The sequence below is a fragment of the Gopherus evgoodei genome, chromosome 9 (assembly GCF_007399415.2).
Source record: "Gopherus evgoodei ecotype Sinaloan lineage chromosome 9, rGopEvg1_v1.p, whole genome shotgun sequence".
NCBI classification, from domain to species: Eukaryota; Metazoa; Chordata; order Testudines; family Testudinidae; genus Gopherus; species Gopherus evgoodei.
The window spans coordinates 18,029,060-18,048,953 of record NC_044330.1 but is presented as its reverse complement, the minus strand read 5'-3'; the positions used below and the strand labels follow the sequence as shown (position 1 = coordinate 18,048,953).

Sequence of the window (19,894 nt, the reverse complement as noted above, 5' to 3'; positions counted from 1 at the left end):
GTAGTTGTGATAAAAATATTCAAATCTTATTTTGAATGCTATATTCAGTTCTGGTTATCTCCTCTCGAAGATGATACAGATAAATATTGAAGAATCCAGAGATGAATGACAAGAATGATCAGAAGTATGGAGAGAGATACATATGAAAAGACAGGATGATCATATATTCGTAATAAAGATATGAAAAGATTAGAACGGCTTAGTTTCAACTATTTAGACAGGATCAAAAATATAAAGGCTATAAGAAACTCTCATACATCGGAGCATAAGCCAAACACTAACTGACGGGGCTTAGGAAGAAACTTTCCCTATTAAAATGTTATTCCAGGATTGTCCATTATGGCAATTCTGGCATCTTCCTCTGAAGCATCTGGCACTGGCCACCGTCAATGACAGGATGCTGGTCGGGATGGACTACTGGTTGTGTCTGGTATAAAAATTTGAATATAAATGTTGGAACACTCATCTGATCAGAAAGCAGAAACAAATGTATGTCTCTTCTGACCTGTCACAACTAAGCAAAACATCTAGAGTTTCTAGTAGCGTAAAACATTTGTAACAATATTTGTTCAGAAAATGCAAATACTTTTGAGAAAATAGCAAGCTGCTCATGCATATTCATGAAGCAGAAAAAGGGGCTACTTCCTCCAGCTTCCATTGCATTAAAGAGAGTTTTGAATCAATAAAAGTATTGTAACCTCTTATGAACCCCATTCCAGGGGTGGCAGACTTGTATAGGTTTGGGTGGTGCCCAGAATAGGTCCAAGTCCCCCACACTGTTCCACCAATTTTTATATATATATAAATACTGTTTCCAGGCCATTTTTACATTAAGAGTTTAACAGTTTCTCTATATTGCACAATGTGCGAGGTGTGGGGAGGGGCTGAAGATGAAGGTTTTGGGGTGAAGGAGGGAGCTCCGGGCTGGGGCAGAGGATTGAGGTGCTGGGGTGAGGGCTGCGTGGTGGGGCTGGGAATGAGGGATTCACGGTGCAGCAGGGGGCTCAGGGCTGGGGCAGAGGGTTGGGGTGAGGGGGTGAGGGCTGCATGATGGGGCTGGGAATGAGGGATTCACGGTGCAGCAGGTGGCTCAGGGCTGGGGCAGAGGGTTGAGGTGTGGGTTGGCGAGGACTCGGGCTGGGGATGCAGGCTCTGAGGTGGGGTATGCGGGCCAGGGATGAGGCGTTTGTGTTTGGGGTGCAGGAGAACTCTCAGCCCTCTCCCCGCCGGCAGCACTGAATTCTGGGGAAGGGGCCCCCACTTCCCCGCAGCAGCACACTCACCCAACACTGTCACTTCACATCCTCCTGAGACCAGCCCCCTCTCAGGTCCAGGAAGCCCCCTAGTCTCTTGTGGTGGGTGCCGGGGGGCGGGGGGACTGCCATCATGTGTGCACCTCAACCCTCCGCAAGCAGCAGCTGCGTCGCTGCCTCAGCTTGGTGCCAGTGCCACTCTTTTGTAGCCAGCAGCAGCCAGCAAAGGAGCGGAGCTGCAGGGCAGCCACCCACTGCCCAGGGCACAAGCAGGGGATGCTCCGGGGGAGGCCCGCAGGGGCGGCAGATGGGGCCAGGGAACACTCTGGGGGAGGCGCGCTGAGCAGCAGGCAGGGCCAGGGGAGAGACCCAGCCCTGAATATTAGTGGATCCCTGAATTTGCTGGAGCACAGGCACCACAAGCCCATATAACTTGTTGCCCCTTCCCCATTCCAGTGCTACAGTGTATCCCCAAATATTCATTTTTGTAGGAAACTAATCTATGTGGTCTCTTCCCCCAGTCTCATTAATGACAGTTGTGAATGTATTATAGGAAGATCAATCTCTCTAATATAGCTTGGTCTACAAATCTCCATTCTTATTTTAGCCATTTCTAGAGGGATTGATCTTCTCTATGGATTAGACCATTAAAATAACCAAAGCCTTTCATGTCTCAGTATTTGTTTGTTTCTCCCAACTTGAGCATATAGAATATTTTAATGTCTGCATTAAAATTCAACTGATTGGTCGCTGGAAATCCACTGACTGTACTGGATTATTCCCTTTGATGCTACTGGAAGTGAAAGGCAAATATGGCTCTTTGACACTCATGCATAAATCCTTTATGTCAGCTGGTGCCTCTGATACCTGCTCTGTACACTAGAACTGTCAGGATCCATTTTTGTTATGTGGGGCCTCCTTCGCACCAGGGTTAAGAGTAAAGGAGGCAAAGGAATGTTACCCACCAAACTATTGTCCAGGATTTGCCGTGTCAATAAATGGAAAACACATCAGATTCAGAGGTTACAGTTCCTCGCTCTAATCAGTTTAGGCTATAGAATGCGATGCTTGAGCCTGATTCTTAAGAGACTGTATGTACCAATCACAAGGGATATTTATACATCTGACAGTGAACAGCAAAGACTTCGTACAAATATTAAAAAAAAAAAATGTAGAAGTTAACAGTTTAAGAACCCAGATCATTAAGTGGCAAACTCTGCCATTCCTGCATTGTGAGGAAACCTTTAGACAATGGAAATGTTTGGGGAAGGCAGGGTTTTGGATAGCAGATCCCAGGATTTGGCCCTAGAAGATACATGAGTAGGTTTAAAAATTACACATATATTCATGTCCATTTTTATGCCACAACCTGAGTTTGAGAGTGTCTGCTTTTTTTTGCAACTATTGACTTTGCAACTTTGAAGAGCAGAGCAGAAAGTGCTGCATCCAAAGCTTTATCATCAGCTGATGAGAGGCAAACATGGAGTCCTGAGTACAGGTCTTGCCAGGTAAGTACAGAGGAAATGATTGATTTGTAAATTATCACAATGGCACAGTGGCAGCTGGTGCCCAAAATAAATGGAGGCATTGAAGGTAACACACTCTACACTTCTGGAGTATGATCATGTTATCAAGGTGAAAAAGTGGGAGACCGTAGTCAAAAGTATCAAAGGGAAGTTTTTTTGCTGGCCTATAAGTGGGATTGGTGGGTAGGTGAGAAGAAAAGGAGACATCCACTTCCTTCTCCCCTCACCTCCCACTTCACAATAAAAAAACTCAAGTTCTTTACAGTTAATAGCAGTGTGGGCTGCTCTCTGTGACTCACTTTGCTGTTCTCCTCTAGTCTCAAACTCTGCTCTTTGATTCAGGTTCTTACCCTGCCATCTCCCCAACAGCACACGCTGCTGCCACCACCAGTTGAATCCATTTTCTCCAGCACTCAGCCCAGACCACCAAACCATGCCCCTCTCTGTTCCCTGCATCCCAACCCCAGAACTCAAAATGATCCCTCCACCCCTACACCCCTATGTCCCAGGCTGAGAACTCCACCCTCCGCAACCCCTTCCACACCCAATATCACTAGTCCCAAGTGTTCAAAAATCATGCCATATCCAAAACATCATGATTGTCTTAAAAATATGGAAAATCCACCAAAAAAATTGGGGTGCTTTTTAATTTGTTTTCTAGTTTTCGAGCCTTAAATGTGCACTCAAGTAATCTTCAAGTATATCTCTGTGTCCATGAGGGCTAAAAACTTTTTTCTTTTAACTGAAAACAGAGATTCTGATGCAATCCCATGACTCCAGAAGACTGGGCTTTATGAAAAACACCATGTAGAGTGAGTCTCATGATAAAATCATGAAAATTGGCAACACATGACAGTTCAGAACCTCCCCCCTGAATACTCCTCCCCTGAAAGTCTGAATAGCCCCCACCCACATGTGCATGTACACACACATTTGTTTGTGTATACATATATAATCACACATGCACTCTCACACATTCTCCAGGCTCATAAAACCTATCCCCACAATCTTTCCTTCCCACCCCACCTGGTGCCCACCACCACCAGACTCAGAAAGCTCCATTCCTCTAACTCGATTGCCTTCCCACAAACTTCCAAACTGGGTCAGGGAAAGCAGGAGCAGAGTCACAGGGAGTATGTGTGGGTAGCCCTATACTCTGCAACTGTGAGGGTGAATAAAAATAGTGCAACAGTAGAAGCTTGTATTCCCTGCTCTAGGCCTCCATCTCTAGAGGCTGGAGTTGCTCCAACTCCACCAGTGGTCCTCCTAGCAGCAGCAGGAGGTGGTATTACATACTGGATTACATCAGCCATGCTTCTTATTTGTGACCTTATTGGTGGGGTTTCTGTCCATCAGCCACTGCATCTTACCACTTTTGCTACTATCTGGTATGTCTACACTACAAGTGCTACAGCGGCACAACTGTAGTGCTGCAATTATGTGGGTACAGAGCTGTATTGAAGAAACTTGCTACAGTCACAGAAGGGATTTTTCCACTGCAGTAGTAAAGCACATCCTCATGAGGAAGTAGCTAAGTTGCCAGAAAAATTCTTCCATCAATCTAGCAGTATCTATGCCATGGCTTAGGCTGGCTTAACTATATCTGTATGGGGTCTGAATTTTCATACCCCTCAGCGATGTAGCTAGGTCGACCTATGTTTTAGGTGTAGACCAGACCTCACGTCAAAGGGTTGCAATGCTTCAATCTGTGTTGCAACTCTTTGATCTAATCTAAATCTGTCCCTAACAGCCTGTAGATCCTCCTTGGTCCAGTGGCCACTCCATCTCTCATCCACTTCTGTAGCTTTTCCTAACTCTTCTGTGGTATCTAGCTGGCCATTAATTTCTTCCTTGCCTCCGCTCCATTTCCCCTCTCACCTTCTGGCTGCCTCACCCCAACTCCAGGATCCATCACTGAGGTTCTATCACTTCATTTGCCAACTGGGCCTTTCCCTTAAATCTCTGCCTGCTGATGACCCAGACAGCACAAAGCCCTATATGAAGTGAAAACTGCACTGCACATTGCACTGCAATGTACCCTTTGAGTTGTTTCCAAAGCAGCTCTGTTTTTGACATCGTCCATGCATTCGTGCTTCCTTTGCTTTAACTGTCAGCTCCTACGCTGTTAACAATGGGGGCTGTGAACAGGAGTGCATTCAGATCAGTGACAACCACTACAAGTGCCACTGCTATCCACTCTACCAGCTGAAGAGAGATGGCAAACACTGCGAAAGTAAGTGCACTTGACGTGAGCACACCTTTTAGGAGCAATAAAATATCACAAGATGGTGCACGTACCTTTGTGCATTGGACAATATAGTATTTACAATTTATTTCTCACCTAGCTTTCCAGAAACCACTGTAGGTTTTCAATGACTGCATTAAATATACATTTTTGAGGAGCAAGGTTCACTTTTGGTGACTTGAATGAGCTTGTTACTGATTACATAGATTCCTGGTCATTCTGGACATGTCTTAAATGCTGGTTTGAGTTAAAATAGGAACTCAAAATCATTTAAATCGTAACATGTAGTTGCTCATTAAGGCATACCAAATTATGGTTTGTGTAATTATTATGACTCAGCATAAGGTATAGTCTTTGTCCATTTTTAGTTTTTGTTATTAGTAATCACACTCTGATTCATCTGTCCTCCTCTTTAGGATATTAAACCAAATTCTCTGACAATTATTTATTATTTGTATTACTGCAGCACCTAGAGACCATAGTCACGTCCAGAACACCATTGTACTAGATGATATACAAATAAAGAACAGTAATACTACCCTGATTTTTTCCCTTCTTTTGCAAGTGTTAACTACTTCATCAGTTCTCAAGGCAATGATAACCAGCAGTATGCACTTGCATATATCATAGATGATTGGAGCAAAATCTTGTGGCCTTACTCAACCAAAACTCCCAACAAAAAGTCAGCTGTATCTTGTTTCTATTCTGCAGTACACTGTATATAAAGACTAAGAAGTAAATCCTGCAGTTCTACTCATTTCCAATTCAGCATGTTTGCAGTGAGTTTTGCCTGAGGATTTGGTCATCCAACTTTATGTACAATCTGTGTTCCGCACGGAGTCAATCTGAGCTGAATTCTTCATGGCATTTCAGTGGAAGATTTGAAGCGTTGTTTCTTCTATGCCTGTTCAGGTGTCAGTGTGGCAGATTGTGTGGCTCAATGTATAACATTCATGTTAATCAAGATGAAGCAAATTATGAGACCATTAGCAGGGGAGAGTGGGCAATTGGTCTCCAAAATGGTAGGGCAAAACAGTCGTTGAGTTAAATGGAAGTCTGATCAGACCCCTAAGTTGTGAGGCTTTTGAATTCTATTATTGCAATGCAAACAACTGTAAAGGTTCACTTTCTGACACCATTGGGGCTGATTAGGGTTAACCAGCCACTGAGGGCAGCAGTTAGTCAGCACTGGATAGACGATGACTAGTAATTATAGAACAATAGGGAAGGTGCCAATTTAGTACGGTGGGTTACCTCTTTCTCAAGGCTGGAAGGAATCTAGTCCCAGTTGTGTTAGAATCTTGTTTGCTTGTTTACCTTGCACAATTTTTAAAATAATCATTTACATGAGGTAGGCAAGTGTATTTTACATCATCATTAAAAGTTCCTCAACTGCTATATATCTTCTGCCTCTTTCAGCCCACTACTTTGTCATGGGCCAAGTGCCTGTTCAGATGCCAGATATCAACCAAGAGAGGCAATATCCTTCATCTGGAAGCTCTGCAGTTTCCTCATTATTCATGCAAATTCAAAGAAATTTTTGAAATCTAATCAAAACGAAGGAGTAAAGTGTTATTTCTGATACTACAGCTGTCTCTAAAGCACACATGCACACACACTGTTTTAGTGGATTTTCAACCACATTTTCCTATCTTTTTAAAGGTTTTTGGTTCTTGTTGCGGTATGAAAGATGCACGCGAACAGAGAAACAATGAATGTAACTGGAAACAAAGTGCTGTCAAATATTTTTTCCTCTTTCAGCAATGTCTGCATTCATTCAGGTATAGCTACACTGCAATGAAATAACTGTAGCTGGTCCATATCAGCTGACTCAGCTTGCAGTGCTCAGGTTACAGGGCTGTTTAATTGTAGTATAGACATATGGGCTTGGGCTGGAGTCCAGGGTCTGGGACCCTCTCCCTCTCACAGGATCCCAGAGCCCAAGCTTCAGCTTGAGCTTAGGGCTTATCTACACTGGCAATTTACAACTTTCTCAATAAGGGGTGTGAAAAAACACCCCCCTGAGTGCAGCAAGTTTCAGTGCTGTAAAGCACCAGTGTAGACAGGGCACCAGCGCTGGGAGCTGCACCTCTTGTGGAGGTGTCTTTTTTAGAGTGCTGGGAGAGCTCTTTCGCAGTACCTTAGCATTGCCTTTACTGTCTACACTGCAGTTGAACAGCCCTGCAGCTCCAGCCCCATGAGCCCGAGTCAGCTGACACAGGCCAGCCATAGGTGTTTGATTGCAGTGTAGACATACCCTCAGTTACAATAATCTTGTAACAATGGAAGGTAAAACCATTTTCAGACAAAAACATGACCTTTACGTTGACAGTAAATTTAATTGCTTTCAGTAGCACAAATGAGAATGGAGGATGCGCACACATCTGTCAAAATGAGAGAGGATTTGTAAAATGTGAGTGCCATCCTGGGTACTATCTTTCTGCAGACAGAAAGTCCTGTGGAGGTAAGAAGCTGCGAAAAAGACTACTTAATGGGGAAGAAGGGTATTATTTGGTATTATTTCCGTGTAACGGCACTTTTAATGGAAATATTTTTCACGTGTGCACACACACACTATATACATGTGTGTGTATGTATAAAATAATATTTTCACACACACCAGTGTGCATGCACTTGCACATATGGATGTGTAATACAAAACAGCAGTTCTCGTTTATTTTTTGACTCTCCCTAGGCCTCCAAAGATTGTTTTAATAATGACAGTTATGCATTTTAATCCTTTAAGAAATTGTATTTACTGCTAATTGGATGCGGATCTAGGGATAATCTGGCATTATTCATGTGTGATCCCTTTTGAAATAATGCCTCAGATGAAGATATTGGAAAATTGGTTCCGATAACACTCTGATCTAGATCAGTGACAAATTCAAATGTATTTTCAGCCAGGGAACTACTTTCATATTTATAAAGAAACCACTTTGTGGAGAGAAATTATTAAGGCTAAGAATTCCAAATATAAAAAAAGATAGGCTTCCAAGTGGATTTTGAGAAAAATCTAAGGTAGTTAGGTGCCTAAATCAATGAGATTTAGGCACCTAACTCCCTGAGGTTCCTTTGAAAATTCACATAATTTTGCCAAAATCTCCAGCGTGTGAAGTGACAGCTAATTAATGAATCTGAATAAAATCTTGGCAAGCTTTGAACTGTGACAACTTTAGGGAAGCTGCCAAATCTTTCACCCTGAAAACTTCCACAAAGTAGCAAATGGTTTCTGTACAGCGCTGGGCCCCACTCTTGCAAAGGCACTGATCACATGCGTAATGTTACATGCTGCTGTTCCATAAAAGGGTTTTGGTGAGGAGCACAGAACATCTCCTTTCCCCAGCAAGCTTGGCTCATTACAAAATGTACCTTGGGAAAATTAAAATTAAATAGCCAGAAATGTAAATTTAGAAAGAAATCAGAGCTTCTTAGCTTTTGTTCTTGTGCAGCTACTCTCTGCAAGGTCAGAACCTGGCTTTTTAGCAGGAGGAATCTTGTTCATTATTCTGTGCTTGAAAGCGATCCTCCTCCTGCTCCTTTGGGTTTTCCAGCTGTGCTGAACTATTTTCTTCTGTACTGGCTCTTAATTTGCAGAGTTCAGATGGTTCATTACAATGATGATGGGTCAGAGCACTTCAATGTGTTTGTAGAGGATCCCCTTCCATGTGCATCTCTTCCCCTTTTCACAGGGAAGACGTGGAGTGCCCCTCCTTTGATAGGTGTAGCTATCTCTTAACTCAACTTTGTGGATATGTCTACTGCTGCACCACCCCTTGAACTCTGCAGAGCTTCCTCGATACATCATATGTCTACACTGCAACTAGGGGCTGTGATTGCAGCATGCATTGACATACCTGAGCTAGCTTTAATCTAGTTCATGTGAGTACCAATAGCATAGAAGCCACCACAACGTGGGATTAAGCTTGTGCTAGCTGCCCCATGTAAGTACCCACGATCCCAGATGGTTTCCTACAGTCTGCAGTGAAGCCCATGCTGCCCGGCTTCACTGCTTTTGGTACTTATGCTAGCTAGATTAAAGCTAGCTCAGGTATGTCTATGTGTGCTTCAATCACAGCCCCTAGTTGCAGTGTAGACATATGATGTATCGAGGAAGCTCTGCAGAGTTCAAGGGGTGGTGCAGCAGAGGTGGTGCTGGTTTCCATGGCACCATCCCATGCTGAAATCTTGGTGGGAGGATGTACAGTTCAGGATGTATCCAAACCATTTTGACACTGTCCGAGCAATATAGATAATCAGGCGTCTCTCTTACCATTGGTTTAAAAGTAATGGGTGTAAGGAGTGTGGTCTAGTGATGACAGCTTCAGGTGAAACGTTATATTATACATGTAAAGTATTATTCTGAAGGACGGTGTTGAGGCTTCAGTGTTTGTGGAATTGCTTTGTCTACTAACCATAAGATGTAATTTCAATGGACGCTTCTGAAGACTTCTGTTTATATGAGTGTGGAAGGGTATAACTTCTTTAAAATAACCCAACTGATCTCATTGCTGATCTCTTCATTTTGCAGACATTGATGAGTGTGCCGAAGAGACAGCCAGGTGTGCTCATCGTTGTGTGAACACCCTAGGGTCCTTCACTTGTGTTTGTAATCCTGGCTTTGAGGTGGGGGCTGATGGAAAGCAATGCTACCGTAAGTGAAAGTTTTACAGCAACACATTTCAAGTGATCTTACCTGGATAATGCAGTACTTCAGTTTTAATGCAATCAGATTAGAACTCCCGGCAATAAAAAAGGATGCACAAATTCTAGCTGAGTATTCTTCCCTTCATCAGAAACACTGCTGCCATTTTGCAGATTTATATATTCTTGAGCATGTATTTCAACCATTACTCCACTGCAAACAGCCCCCTTGAGTTCAGAGGGCAAACAGCCCTGCTGGTTTATCTTCAAAAGGTAGTGAATTATATGGTGGGTGTGATTCTGGAGTTACCCAAAGACACTTATGCATTTTACTGATGTTAAATGGAACGTACTCATTCTCACTCTCCTTTTTCTCATGCCCTGTACCTGGTGCAAAGGGAAAACCCACATGAGAGCCTGACATGCTTGTCATCTCTCCGGATTTATTCAGGACTCTCCTGACATTTAGAAAAGTTTATTGAGTAAAAAAGCAAGATATATCATGATGAAAATAATCAGGGAACTAAGACTACCACGGCTATTAAATTCCCAGTTGTCCTTCTTCAATCAATGTTTAAATGCTTCACAGCTGGCTCTCTTAAACATCCTCTACTCAACAAACTAGTAACTTGCTCCCTGTGATGATAAGTGATCCTCAGGCTAACTTAAGGGGTAGATTTTAGATTAATAAAGGAGATGGGCTGGAAAAGTTTGTGTTTTTTATGAGTCTGGTGTAAGCTCTCTGGAGTGCTGTTGTAGACAAAAGCATGAGCTGTTTTAGTAAAGAGTTAGGCCGTAACTGTACACTCTAATGATGCTGGGCAGAGATTTTCAGCAGAATTTCCCACATACATTGTGCACTAGAGGTTAATACAATGTTTAGGGGTGGGAGGGTGTTGTTCTATGCAATGTTTTAATGAGGGGGAAAAAGCAATTTCAAACCATACAAATAAAACTAAATGCATAATTATTATCAAAACTGGAAACTATTTGAGATACAAATGAGGAACAATGCATATCACCATAACAAAAAGAGATGCTACTGACACACAGAAAATTATATTTTATGTGAGCAGTATAAGGGGTCTAGACCACTCAGGTTCATCCGGGTTTTATGCAAAGATTTTTCTTAACTGACAAATCTTTGTGTAGCAGACTTATGCATGTGTTGTATACAACATTAACAAAAAAAATTAAAACAAAAATATTCTGAATCTGTTTTAGGTACTTATGTGGCCACCATTACCATATTATCATGAGCACCTCAGTCATGAAAGTATTTATCCTCACAACACCCCTGTGAGACCAGATAGTGCTATTGATCCCCATTTTGCAGATGGAAAACTGAGGCACAGAGAGACTAAAGGCCCAAACCTTCAAAGGTATTTTGGCTCTTAACACCCATTGAAATGACTTGTCCAAGGTGACACAGTAAATGGAGCAAGGAATGGAATCCAGGTCTCCTGAGTCCCAGGGAACCCGCCCCCCATCGTTCTTCTCTCTGAATAAATGGTCGTACTTCTTACTATGAACCATATATGGCCTTCTCTCTCCCCCCTCTCAGCTGCACCAGCCAGTATTGCAGTCCCTGATCTCCTGAGCATAGGAACTGCTCAGGTAGTGGTGCAAGAAGGGGCAAAGTGTAGGCACCATCATGCACCCACATATACACACCAACCAGCTGACGTGGCTGGCCACAGAGGCAAGTATAAGCTGCACCTTTGTACAAGCTCTAACAGCAAGCACACTCTTTCTATGTGCTGGAATGCTCCAGCAGGCATGGCAGCTCCTTAAGACACAGTGCTTTCCAGAGCTCCTGCTGCTGTTTTGCAATTTAGATCACCCTCAAAATGGGGCCGTGCTTAAAAGCTGCAATCTGGCTGTATACTCAGAGTGGTGGATTATGATTCACCTTCATTCTCCAGGTCTGCAAATGAAGGGCATATGTGGGACGGAGGAAGTAAGGAGCTTCCCCTCCTGTAGGAGCCCTTCTACAGGACCTGGGCAAAACTTTGTTGGGGAGCGTAGTCCGTGTCCATGTTCTCTCATGTTATGCAGCCACAAGGTGCCTGAAAGAAAACCGAGGGAGAGGCTGAGAGTGATGCCTGGGTCATGGCAGAGTGAAGGCTTTCAGGCAGTGTAGCTGCAGTCTGTGTAGTCTTGGAGCCCCCAGGACAAATCCTAGAGAAATAAGTCTGAATTCCTTCTAAAAACTCCAGCTGCTGTGCACCTCCTTCCAAATGTCTCTAATGTATCAAACAGTGCCAGGACAGCATGTTTCATGCATTCCTGGTTAGTTGAACATTTGGGGCTACATTCCTGAGCTATGGTATTCTACATGACTATGAACATGAAAATACCTGTTGGAATATTTTGAAAACTTATTCTCCCCCTGCCTGCTTTTGCTGGCTGTACCCTAAGAGCACCCTGTTTGAAATGAACAAAGCAAAACCCCACCTTGGTGAGCCCTCTGTCTAATTCTCATGCTTCCTAGAATGCTCACAATCTCTTCTAGTGTGCAAGCTCACTGCCCTTGTTCAAAGTCTATGTAAAGTGCACTCAGGGATATGTATTTTGTGTACACTAGTGCAATAGACACTTTGCCGTAATCGTGGGCCAGCACCAAGTGATTCAGCACAAAGGTGAATATGATACAATGATACAATGGAACATTGTTCAGTAGCCCCCAACATGCTCTTCTAACCTCTGCATAGGTGAGTTTATATTTTCTACTACAGTGTTTAGCTTCCCAGCAATCAGTTTATGGACATATTGTATTGATGGCTATTCTCTAATTACTCTCCTCTTGTGCTTACTTGTTAATATTCTTTTGATTGTTTCCCTGGAAGGCATCGAAATGGAAATTGTCAATAGCTGTGAAAGCAACAATGGCGGTTGTTCTCATCACTGCGAGCACTTGATTGGTGGGCCTCACTGTTCTTGCAACCAGGGATATCTCCTTGATTTGGATGGGAAAACGTGCATAGGTAATACATGGTAAATGCAGCATCTCTTTCAAAGAGGGGAGAGGGTACACATGGTCCATCAGAACAAAAAGAGAGATGAGATGTGGAAGGGGAAGCCTAGAATAAAGCCCTCACTTTTGGAGGTGCTTGGTTTTCCCCCTTCATCTTGTCCTTCCTTTTGGTATTTCAGTAAACTGGAGCTTGTCTAAACTTCCCATTCAATATTTCAACTTGGCCTATTGAGAGTTTGATGGGATTATTACTTAATGCTTCTACCTGCATTGAAAAATGACGCCTCCATGAAATTGTTGTCAAGATGACCAAATTGTTCACAGCCCAAATTTATTTCCTGTCTCCTCAGGGATTAAAATTCCTTTTTCTAAGATTTTCCATATTCCAAGCAACCAGCAGATGATTATCTTTAGTTGTGCACATTGGACTAATTTTCAAAAGTGATGTGCGCCCACTTGGAGTCCACTTTGCAGTAGAGAAGTTCTTCAGCTCCTATCATGCTCATCCATTGTCAAGATTATACCTCCTACTATGTGAGAAATTTCCCATGGGATGTGAAAGCAGGGAAATATTAGATGAGTAGGAAGAAAAATGTGGTGATCTGTGAGAAAGGCTGATGATGGAGAATTTTTAAAACAAGAAGGTCAGTTCTGGACTGGATCCTGAAATGAATTGGGAGCCAGCTGGGTTAACAATGAGCTTATGTAGCCTTGTTTCTTTGTGTGTATAAGAAGACAGACAGCAGCATTCTACACATGCTGGAGCCTAGAGACGGGCTAATGGAGTACTCATAAAGAAGAAAATTATCATGGTCAAGGTGAAGGTTAGGTGAGAGCATAGAAGAAGATTTCAACAGAGCTGAGGAAGTGAAAAGGTGTTCTGACAGCAAAAATCTTTTTCATTGGCTGCAAGCTGCATGTTTCAAAATACACAATGAGCTTTTAATAGAACTAGGAGACAAGATATCATCTGAAATATTGCCAGGCAGCTTTGCTTGTGACATTTGCAGGAAAAGGAATACTCCTTGTTCAGATAATCTGCTTTAATCGATTTTGTGCTGACCTCTAGCCTCAATTGATTGATTACATTTTCTTTCTCCACTCTCTGATGTGTACATTTCCTAATCATGGTGGTGCCCATTCCAAGGTTAATTGAGATGCTGACCTTTCTCATCTGTGGCTGCTCATCTAGTTAATGGTCAAAAGCATTTTGCAAACTCAGCATTGAAAGGCTACATCTTGAATCGCCACTTAATAGCTCAAAACACTGGAAGGGCTGAGATCAGCTGAGAGCCTGCAGTTAAAAGATAGAAGCTTGATTCTTGTTTCCCTTAATCAGGCCAACAGTTTTTGACCATATAAATTTCCCTGCTTATACAAGACACAATGAGATGGTGGCAAGTTGAGTGTCAAAAAGTAAAATTGCTTATAAATATGTATCTTCTTCTTCTCTGAGAATGCTTTGTTGAATCAAAGGTTTCTGTTCACTGCTGTCTATTTCATGTCACAACAGGCCTGAGGATTGAAAATATTCATATGAAAAACTATCAGCTGTAGATTAATTAATAGTGAAGAGATGCTAGTTATATGCTAGGGTGATCGAGTTGTTGTTGTTTTATTGGTATTTTGGTAACACATAGGAACTGCCCCATCATGGACCAGAATGCCAGTCCTGGACCAGTTCTATATGCTGTACAAATATAGAATAAGTCCCCTGCTACAAAATGTAGGCAACACCTGTTCTTAATATGTGGCAGTGTTCTTGTAGACAGCCCTGTCTGAAAGTTTAAAAAAAAATTGAGATGGGGAAGGTGATAAATAAGACACAGAAAAACTGGCCACTGAAGTACATTCTCTTTCCTATCTAAATTACAAAACCGTGAGGGCTTAAATGATTGAGAATGCATTAATAACAGTCTTTTAATTTCATGAGTCAGATGAGCAGGTTGTCTGTTCAGCACAATCTGTGTTTGAATTGCCACCAGGAAGCCTAACTGAACCCCCACCCCTCTTCTCCCTTCAGACCTGGATGAATGTGAGTCCAGCGAGGCCTGCTGTTCCCAGTTCTGCATCAACTACATTGGAGGCTTTGAGTGCAGCTGCAAGGCAGGGTTCCGGCTTAACGCTGATGGCTGCGTATGTGATGGTAAATGGCTTAACACCGATGGCTGAAGCTGACTCAGAGCACAAAAGGAGAAAAAGATTTCAAAGCTTCTTCTAGCATTTCATACAAATTTCCCTGTTAAGAGAGTGTGGCAACAAATACTGCTGTGTTGATAGGATTTTAGCACTGTTTCCATTTTATAACAGTGGGTTGCAGTAATGACTCAGGGTTGCATACAGACAAGCCCCTAAACAGGAGCACAAGAGATGAGTCAGCATAGAAGAAGCCTTTTCCCCTTCCCCCATGCACATGATACATGGGCATGTCATGAAAGATGAATGCCTTAGTAATCTTACATGAAGGGTGAAGTCCAATATTTGGAGGTTTGGCTAAACGCTGGAAGTTGGGATACATGTCCAGAATTCTTGGACCTACATAGCAGTGCTGTTTTTCTGGTGCTTCTAGCTGAGCCATAAATATGGCAAGAATAACCTCTTCTCTCATGCACTTATGGTGAGAACTGGGGAGCACAAAGGTCCATTGGAATGGGAAAACAATTAAACAACATTTTTCAGAACCCAGAATGAGTTTTAAATTTTGGATTTTAGATTCAGGTAGGCTCTTGCTTTATTCAAACCTGTCACTAGTTACCATTAATATTTGTTTTTCAGATGTGGATGAGTGTCTTGGTGACAATGCCAGCTGTGACCAGATCTGTGTTAATTCTCTGGGATCATATGAGTGCATGTGTAGAGAAGGCTACAGACTTAATCTCGACAGACATTCCTGCATCTGTAAGTTATTGTAAAGCTTGAAGACAATTAAACACTTCTCACCAATTTAGAACATGACTTTAGAGTCAAGGTTTCTAAAAGAGACTAGAGATTTTGGGTGCCCAACTTGAGACTTCTTAAAGGTAGCGAAGCCAAGCCATATGGAGCATGTAGGTCCCATGCAAGCCCTCAAAATAGTGACTTGTCATCAGATTAATGGAAGATATGTGGATAAATTTACTGCACTCTTCTCAAAATCTCAACCTATTTTATTTTGACAAGTTAATATTGCTCTTATTTCAATTATATTATGAAGATAGGCATCATATAAAAATACAGAGACTCAAATTCTGTCTGTTAAACGCAAATCCAGAATATCCTCACTGAAGTCAATGGAGTGACTCTGGATTTCTACCAATGTAACTAGGACAGAGTTCGGTCCAGTGACTGCTCATTTAATAGTCTACTTTAATTATTGACTAAACTATGGGACGGAGCTTGATATTTGTATCCAACTGAAAAAAAACAACAGCAATTTGTATATTCTTGTAGTGCTGAATTTTCAGCTTTTCGTGTGTTTTAGAGCCAAGCCCAAAACAAAAATCTGTAAATCGAGCAGCAGATCTGAATTCAAACTCGTTATGTTTACAACATGATCAAAATACTCCCAGATTTGGGGGAAGGAAGGGGCAGGCAACAATGAGATGTGGCATGTAATTCCAGGTTTGAACTTCAGTATGCTCAAATTTGGTCCAATATAGGGTACGTCTACAGTGCAATCAGAATGGGGACTGCAGCATGTGTAATTAGACAGGGCCGCTTCAGGCACCAGCGAAGGAAGCTGGTGCCTGGGGTGGCCAATAGAAAGGGGTGGCAGACTGTCTGTTGTTGGGGTGGCACGTCCGGGTCGTTGTCATCAGCACTTCGGAGGCAGCTCAGTTGGTCTGCTTCAATCTTCTGCAGCAATTTGGCAGTGGGTCCTTCTCTCCCTGTCTTCCTCTGTGGCGGCACTTCAGCGGTAGCCCAGTCTTTTTTGCTTTTTTTTTTCCCCTGCTTCTTGAGGCCGCAAAAAGGCTGGAGCCAGCCCTGTATCAGACCCAAGCTAGCTTTACTCTAGTTAGCTCAAGTAAGAATAGTAGGGAAGCCACAGCAGCATAGGCAGCAAAATGGTCTGTACAAGCCCTACCAGAGCCCTGCATATGTCCTTGAGGGGCAAGCTAGTGCTGCGGCCCATGCTTCCCGAGCTTTACGGCTATTATTATTCAAACTAACTTGATCAAAGCTAGTTTGGGTGTGCCTGACGTGCTGCAGTCACACTTTGATTGCAAGGTAGACATACCCATAGGGATACTGTTGGCTTGAGCTGCAGACTTGTCCAACCCCAGATTCAGAGTTTAGATCTAGAGTTTTAGAGGAGGCTACATTGTTCTTTCCTCTCTTTTTTCTGCTAATATGTACTTTATTTATTAATATGAATAATAAAACAGATCATGTGACTATTTTATGTACTGTACAGTTTAAATAATATCAGTCTGACTTGAAACATCTAACGCACAAAAAGCTGTAAAAGGAGGACTGAACTCCGGAGTGATAAGATGAAGCTCTGAAGCTAGCTCTGTGTTCTTAACACTAGATGATGATGAGCTAGAGGAGGAGGAAGAAGAGAAACCGGAGACCGCTAGGATTCCAGGCCTTCGGTTCAGAAGACCTCCTCAGCTGCTTCATTATGCTGCTGCACTTGGCACCTTCTATGAGGATGAGGACAAAGATGTACGAGGAGAACTCACTGTCATGCGTAAAGTTGGTAAGTAAATTAAAAAATTGTAATTTTTAGGAGAGAAATCACATGGTGGCCAGAGCCCGCAGCTTTGTGAAGGGTGAAGATTCTTTAGGGTGGGAAAGAGATCTTGAGGGGAGACTGAACAGAGCCAGGAAGACTGGAACTGGCATGAGGCCAGACAAAAAGACAGAGGGCCAAATTCTGCGAGGGGAGGGGGTTGCCTTCAGGGGATGTTGGGAGGAAGTATGTCAGCCAAAGACAGGCTTCCTGAATCATTCTGAAGGCTGAGGGTGGCTTCAGTCAGAGTAGCTATGAGGAGAACACAATTGCCAGTAGCCCTGACTGCTACCTCAGAAAGGGGCAATACTCTCCACAGTGCCGGTGCTGCTGGACTCCAACCTCACAGAAAATCTAGATAAAGAAACGTTAACGGCTGAATATTTTGTGCAGTGTATGTGGAAGGAATGATGGTATTGAACTGGTCATAAACTTGAATAGTCAGCGTGTGTATAACCATAACGTACACATGCCATGTATTTGCCTGAGCAATTGTGTATCCAACCTGGAAGTTATCTGAGACTCAACATCCCTGTTGTTCCAGCCAAATAAGAAGGCTTGGTCATTATAACATAGACTCAAAAGCACTATGCTTTCTTTTTGGTGGATGCATTACTTGATCATATTGAGAGGACACTTTTTTTTTAATTTTTATTTTTATATTGTATGGTATCATTTTTGTAATTGCAATGTCTAATGACACTTCAGAGGGACTTTGCTCCACAGCCAGAATTCAGGGGCTAGGCCTGGCTGTAATCAAACAATTAACTTTTATTTATATAGAAAAAAAAAAGATGCAACTTCCAAAAATGATGTGATGTTTAACTTGCATTTAAACAGAAAGTAGATACACTAGAAGAAAGAGTAAAGCAGCTGCCAGTCATCCACAGCAAGTTATTGTGAAACTGACAACCAGTGGGGAAACTGACAAGCAGTACAGCCACATGAAAAATTAACAACATAGGCACCGAAGTCTAATATTGATTTCCCAGTGTTGGTGTTTTTTTCCACTGTTGAACCTATGTCTTTTTAGGGGGTTGTAACTTGGTATCTGAGCTGCTGCACTTTTCCCAAGGCTGATGTAGGGTGCCAAGATTGGCTGCTCTAATGCCTTAAAGGTGGCAGCGACAGATGAAAGAAAATATCTTTTAAAGTTTGCAATTTTTAAAAATTCTCAAATATAAAATTATTTCTTCCTAGTTTTAAAAGTATTTTTGTGTTGTGCTCTATATTTTAACAAAACAGCCTGTCAAAACATGTCCTTTGCAAGCTGTACTACAGACTCTACTATAGGTCTAGTGGCTTTTACTACATTTTTTAAGTAAACATGGTAACCTTTTCAATGGCACTTTGCATATGGATATTTAGGTCTGATTTTTCAAAATTGTTCTCAGAGGCAGCTCCTGAATTCTGAACATGTTTGAAAATCTGACCACCTACTCAAGTTCCTCAATGGAATCTGTTGGGTATTGATTGGCTTAGAAAATCTGGCCTTACATGTAAAATAACAGATGAAAAACAAGCAACCCACTGACTTAATATTAGCTGAAGGATCCTGCCAACTTCATTTTAAACACGCATTGAAATCCCCATCCAAAAAAGACTACTGTCGTGTCCCTCAAACCTTCTGAGAGGACAGGCTGATTAAATGGATATGCTAGTAATATAAAGCAGATATTTCAACCAGGGGCAAATTTTTTCCCCTCAGCCTATGAGAAACACTATGTAGCAGACAAGCTTGTACTTGCAACTGTGTGTGGATTTGAAGGGGGTGTGTAAGTGTGTGACACAGAGAGACAGAGAGAGTTAGGAAAACAAATACATCTTCATGTAAATAAAATGCTTGCTTATAATCACAAACAAAAAAGGAGATGATAAACTTTCCTAGAATAATTTAAACATTGCTCTTGGAATATATTGCGAGTATATTGATAATATATAGGACAGCTTCCAGCTGCTGTAACATGAAAAGAGGGGTTTGGAGAGGTGGCAATGGATATCCTCTCTCAAGAAATCCTGTTGAAAATAGGTGGTAGTTGGTCCTCCTAAAGACAAAAATATTTGCTCTTCAGAAGTATTTTCTTAAGATCTCTCTGGCAGGGATTTACAGTATCATGAGGGATGAGAGATAGGGAGCCCAACTTTCCTTCGTTAGGCTACTGAATTTTAAGAGGGGAACTTCAGGACCTCATCCAGCATCTCTGGGGCTTACATCGTATCCTGAAGAGCAACAGACTTGGACTCTGGTTGAACAGGGGTGGAGCTGATTTCCAGTGTTGAGAGCCCTTCACCAAGACTGCCCTGCCTGCAAAACCCCATTTTGTTTAAACTTGAGGACTCTTCTTGTCAAGACAAAACACGTTGACAATTGGGAAGATCCATCAACAACACCGGTGCTGCTTTCTTTAGACTGACAGTGCTCCATGGATTTCCTTCTTTACACTGTGTGTTTGGAATGATAGTAAACAAGTTAAAGCTTATTAGTCGAAGGATCATGTTCTTGTGCTCACTGAGCCTTCTGTACTTTTCCATTTC

At 42.3% G+C, this 19,894-nt stretch overlaps 1 protein-coding gene across 1 annotated transcript in view; it reads left to right on the top strand.

Annotated features, from left to right (window-relative positions):
* LOC115657621 (multiple epidermal growth factor-like domains protein 6) overlaps positions 1-19,894 on the top strand; it is a 309,734-nt gene that overhangs the window by 224,215 nt on the left and 65,625 nt on the right. The window contains 6 exon segments of the mRNA XM_030575675.1: positions 7,357-7,488; positions 9,556-9,678; positions 12,518-12,655; positions 14,669-14,791; positions 15,421-15,543; positions 17,156-17,326. Of these exon segments, the coding sequence (XP_030431535.1) occupies positions 7,357-7,488; positions 9,556-9,678; positions 12,518-12,655; positions 14,669-14,791; positions 15,421-15,543; positions 17,156-17,326 (810 nt within the window).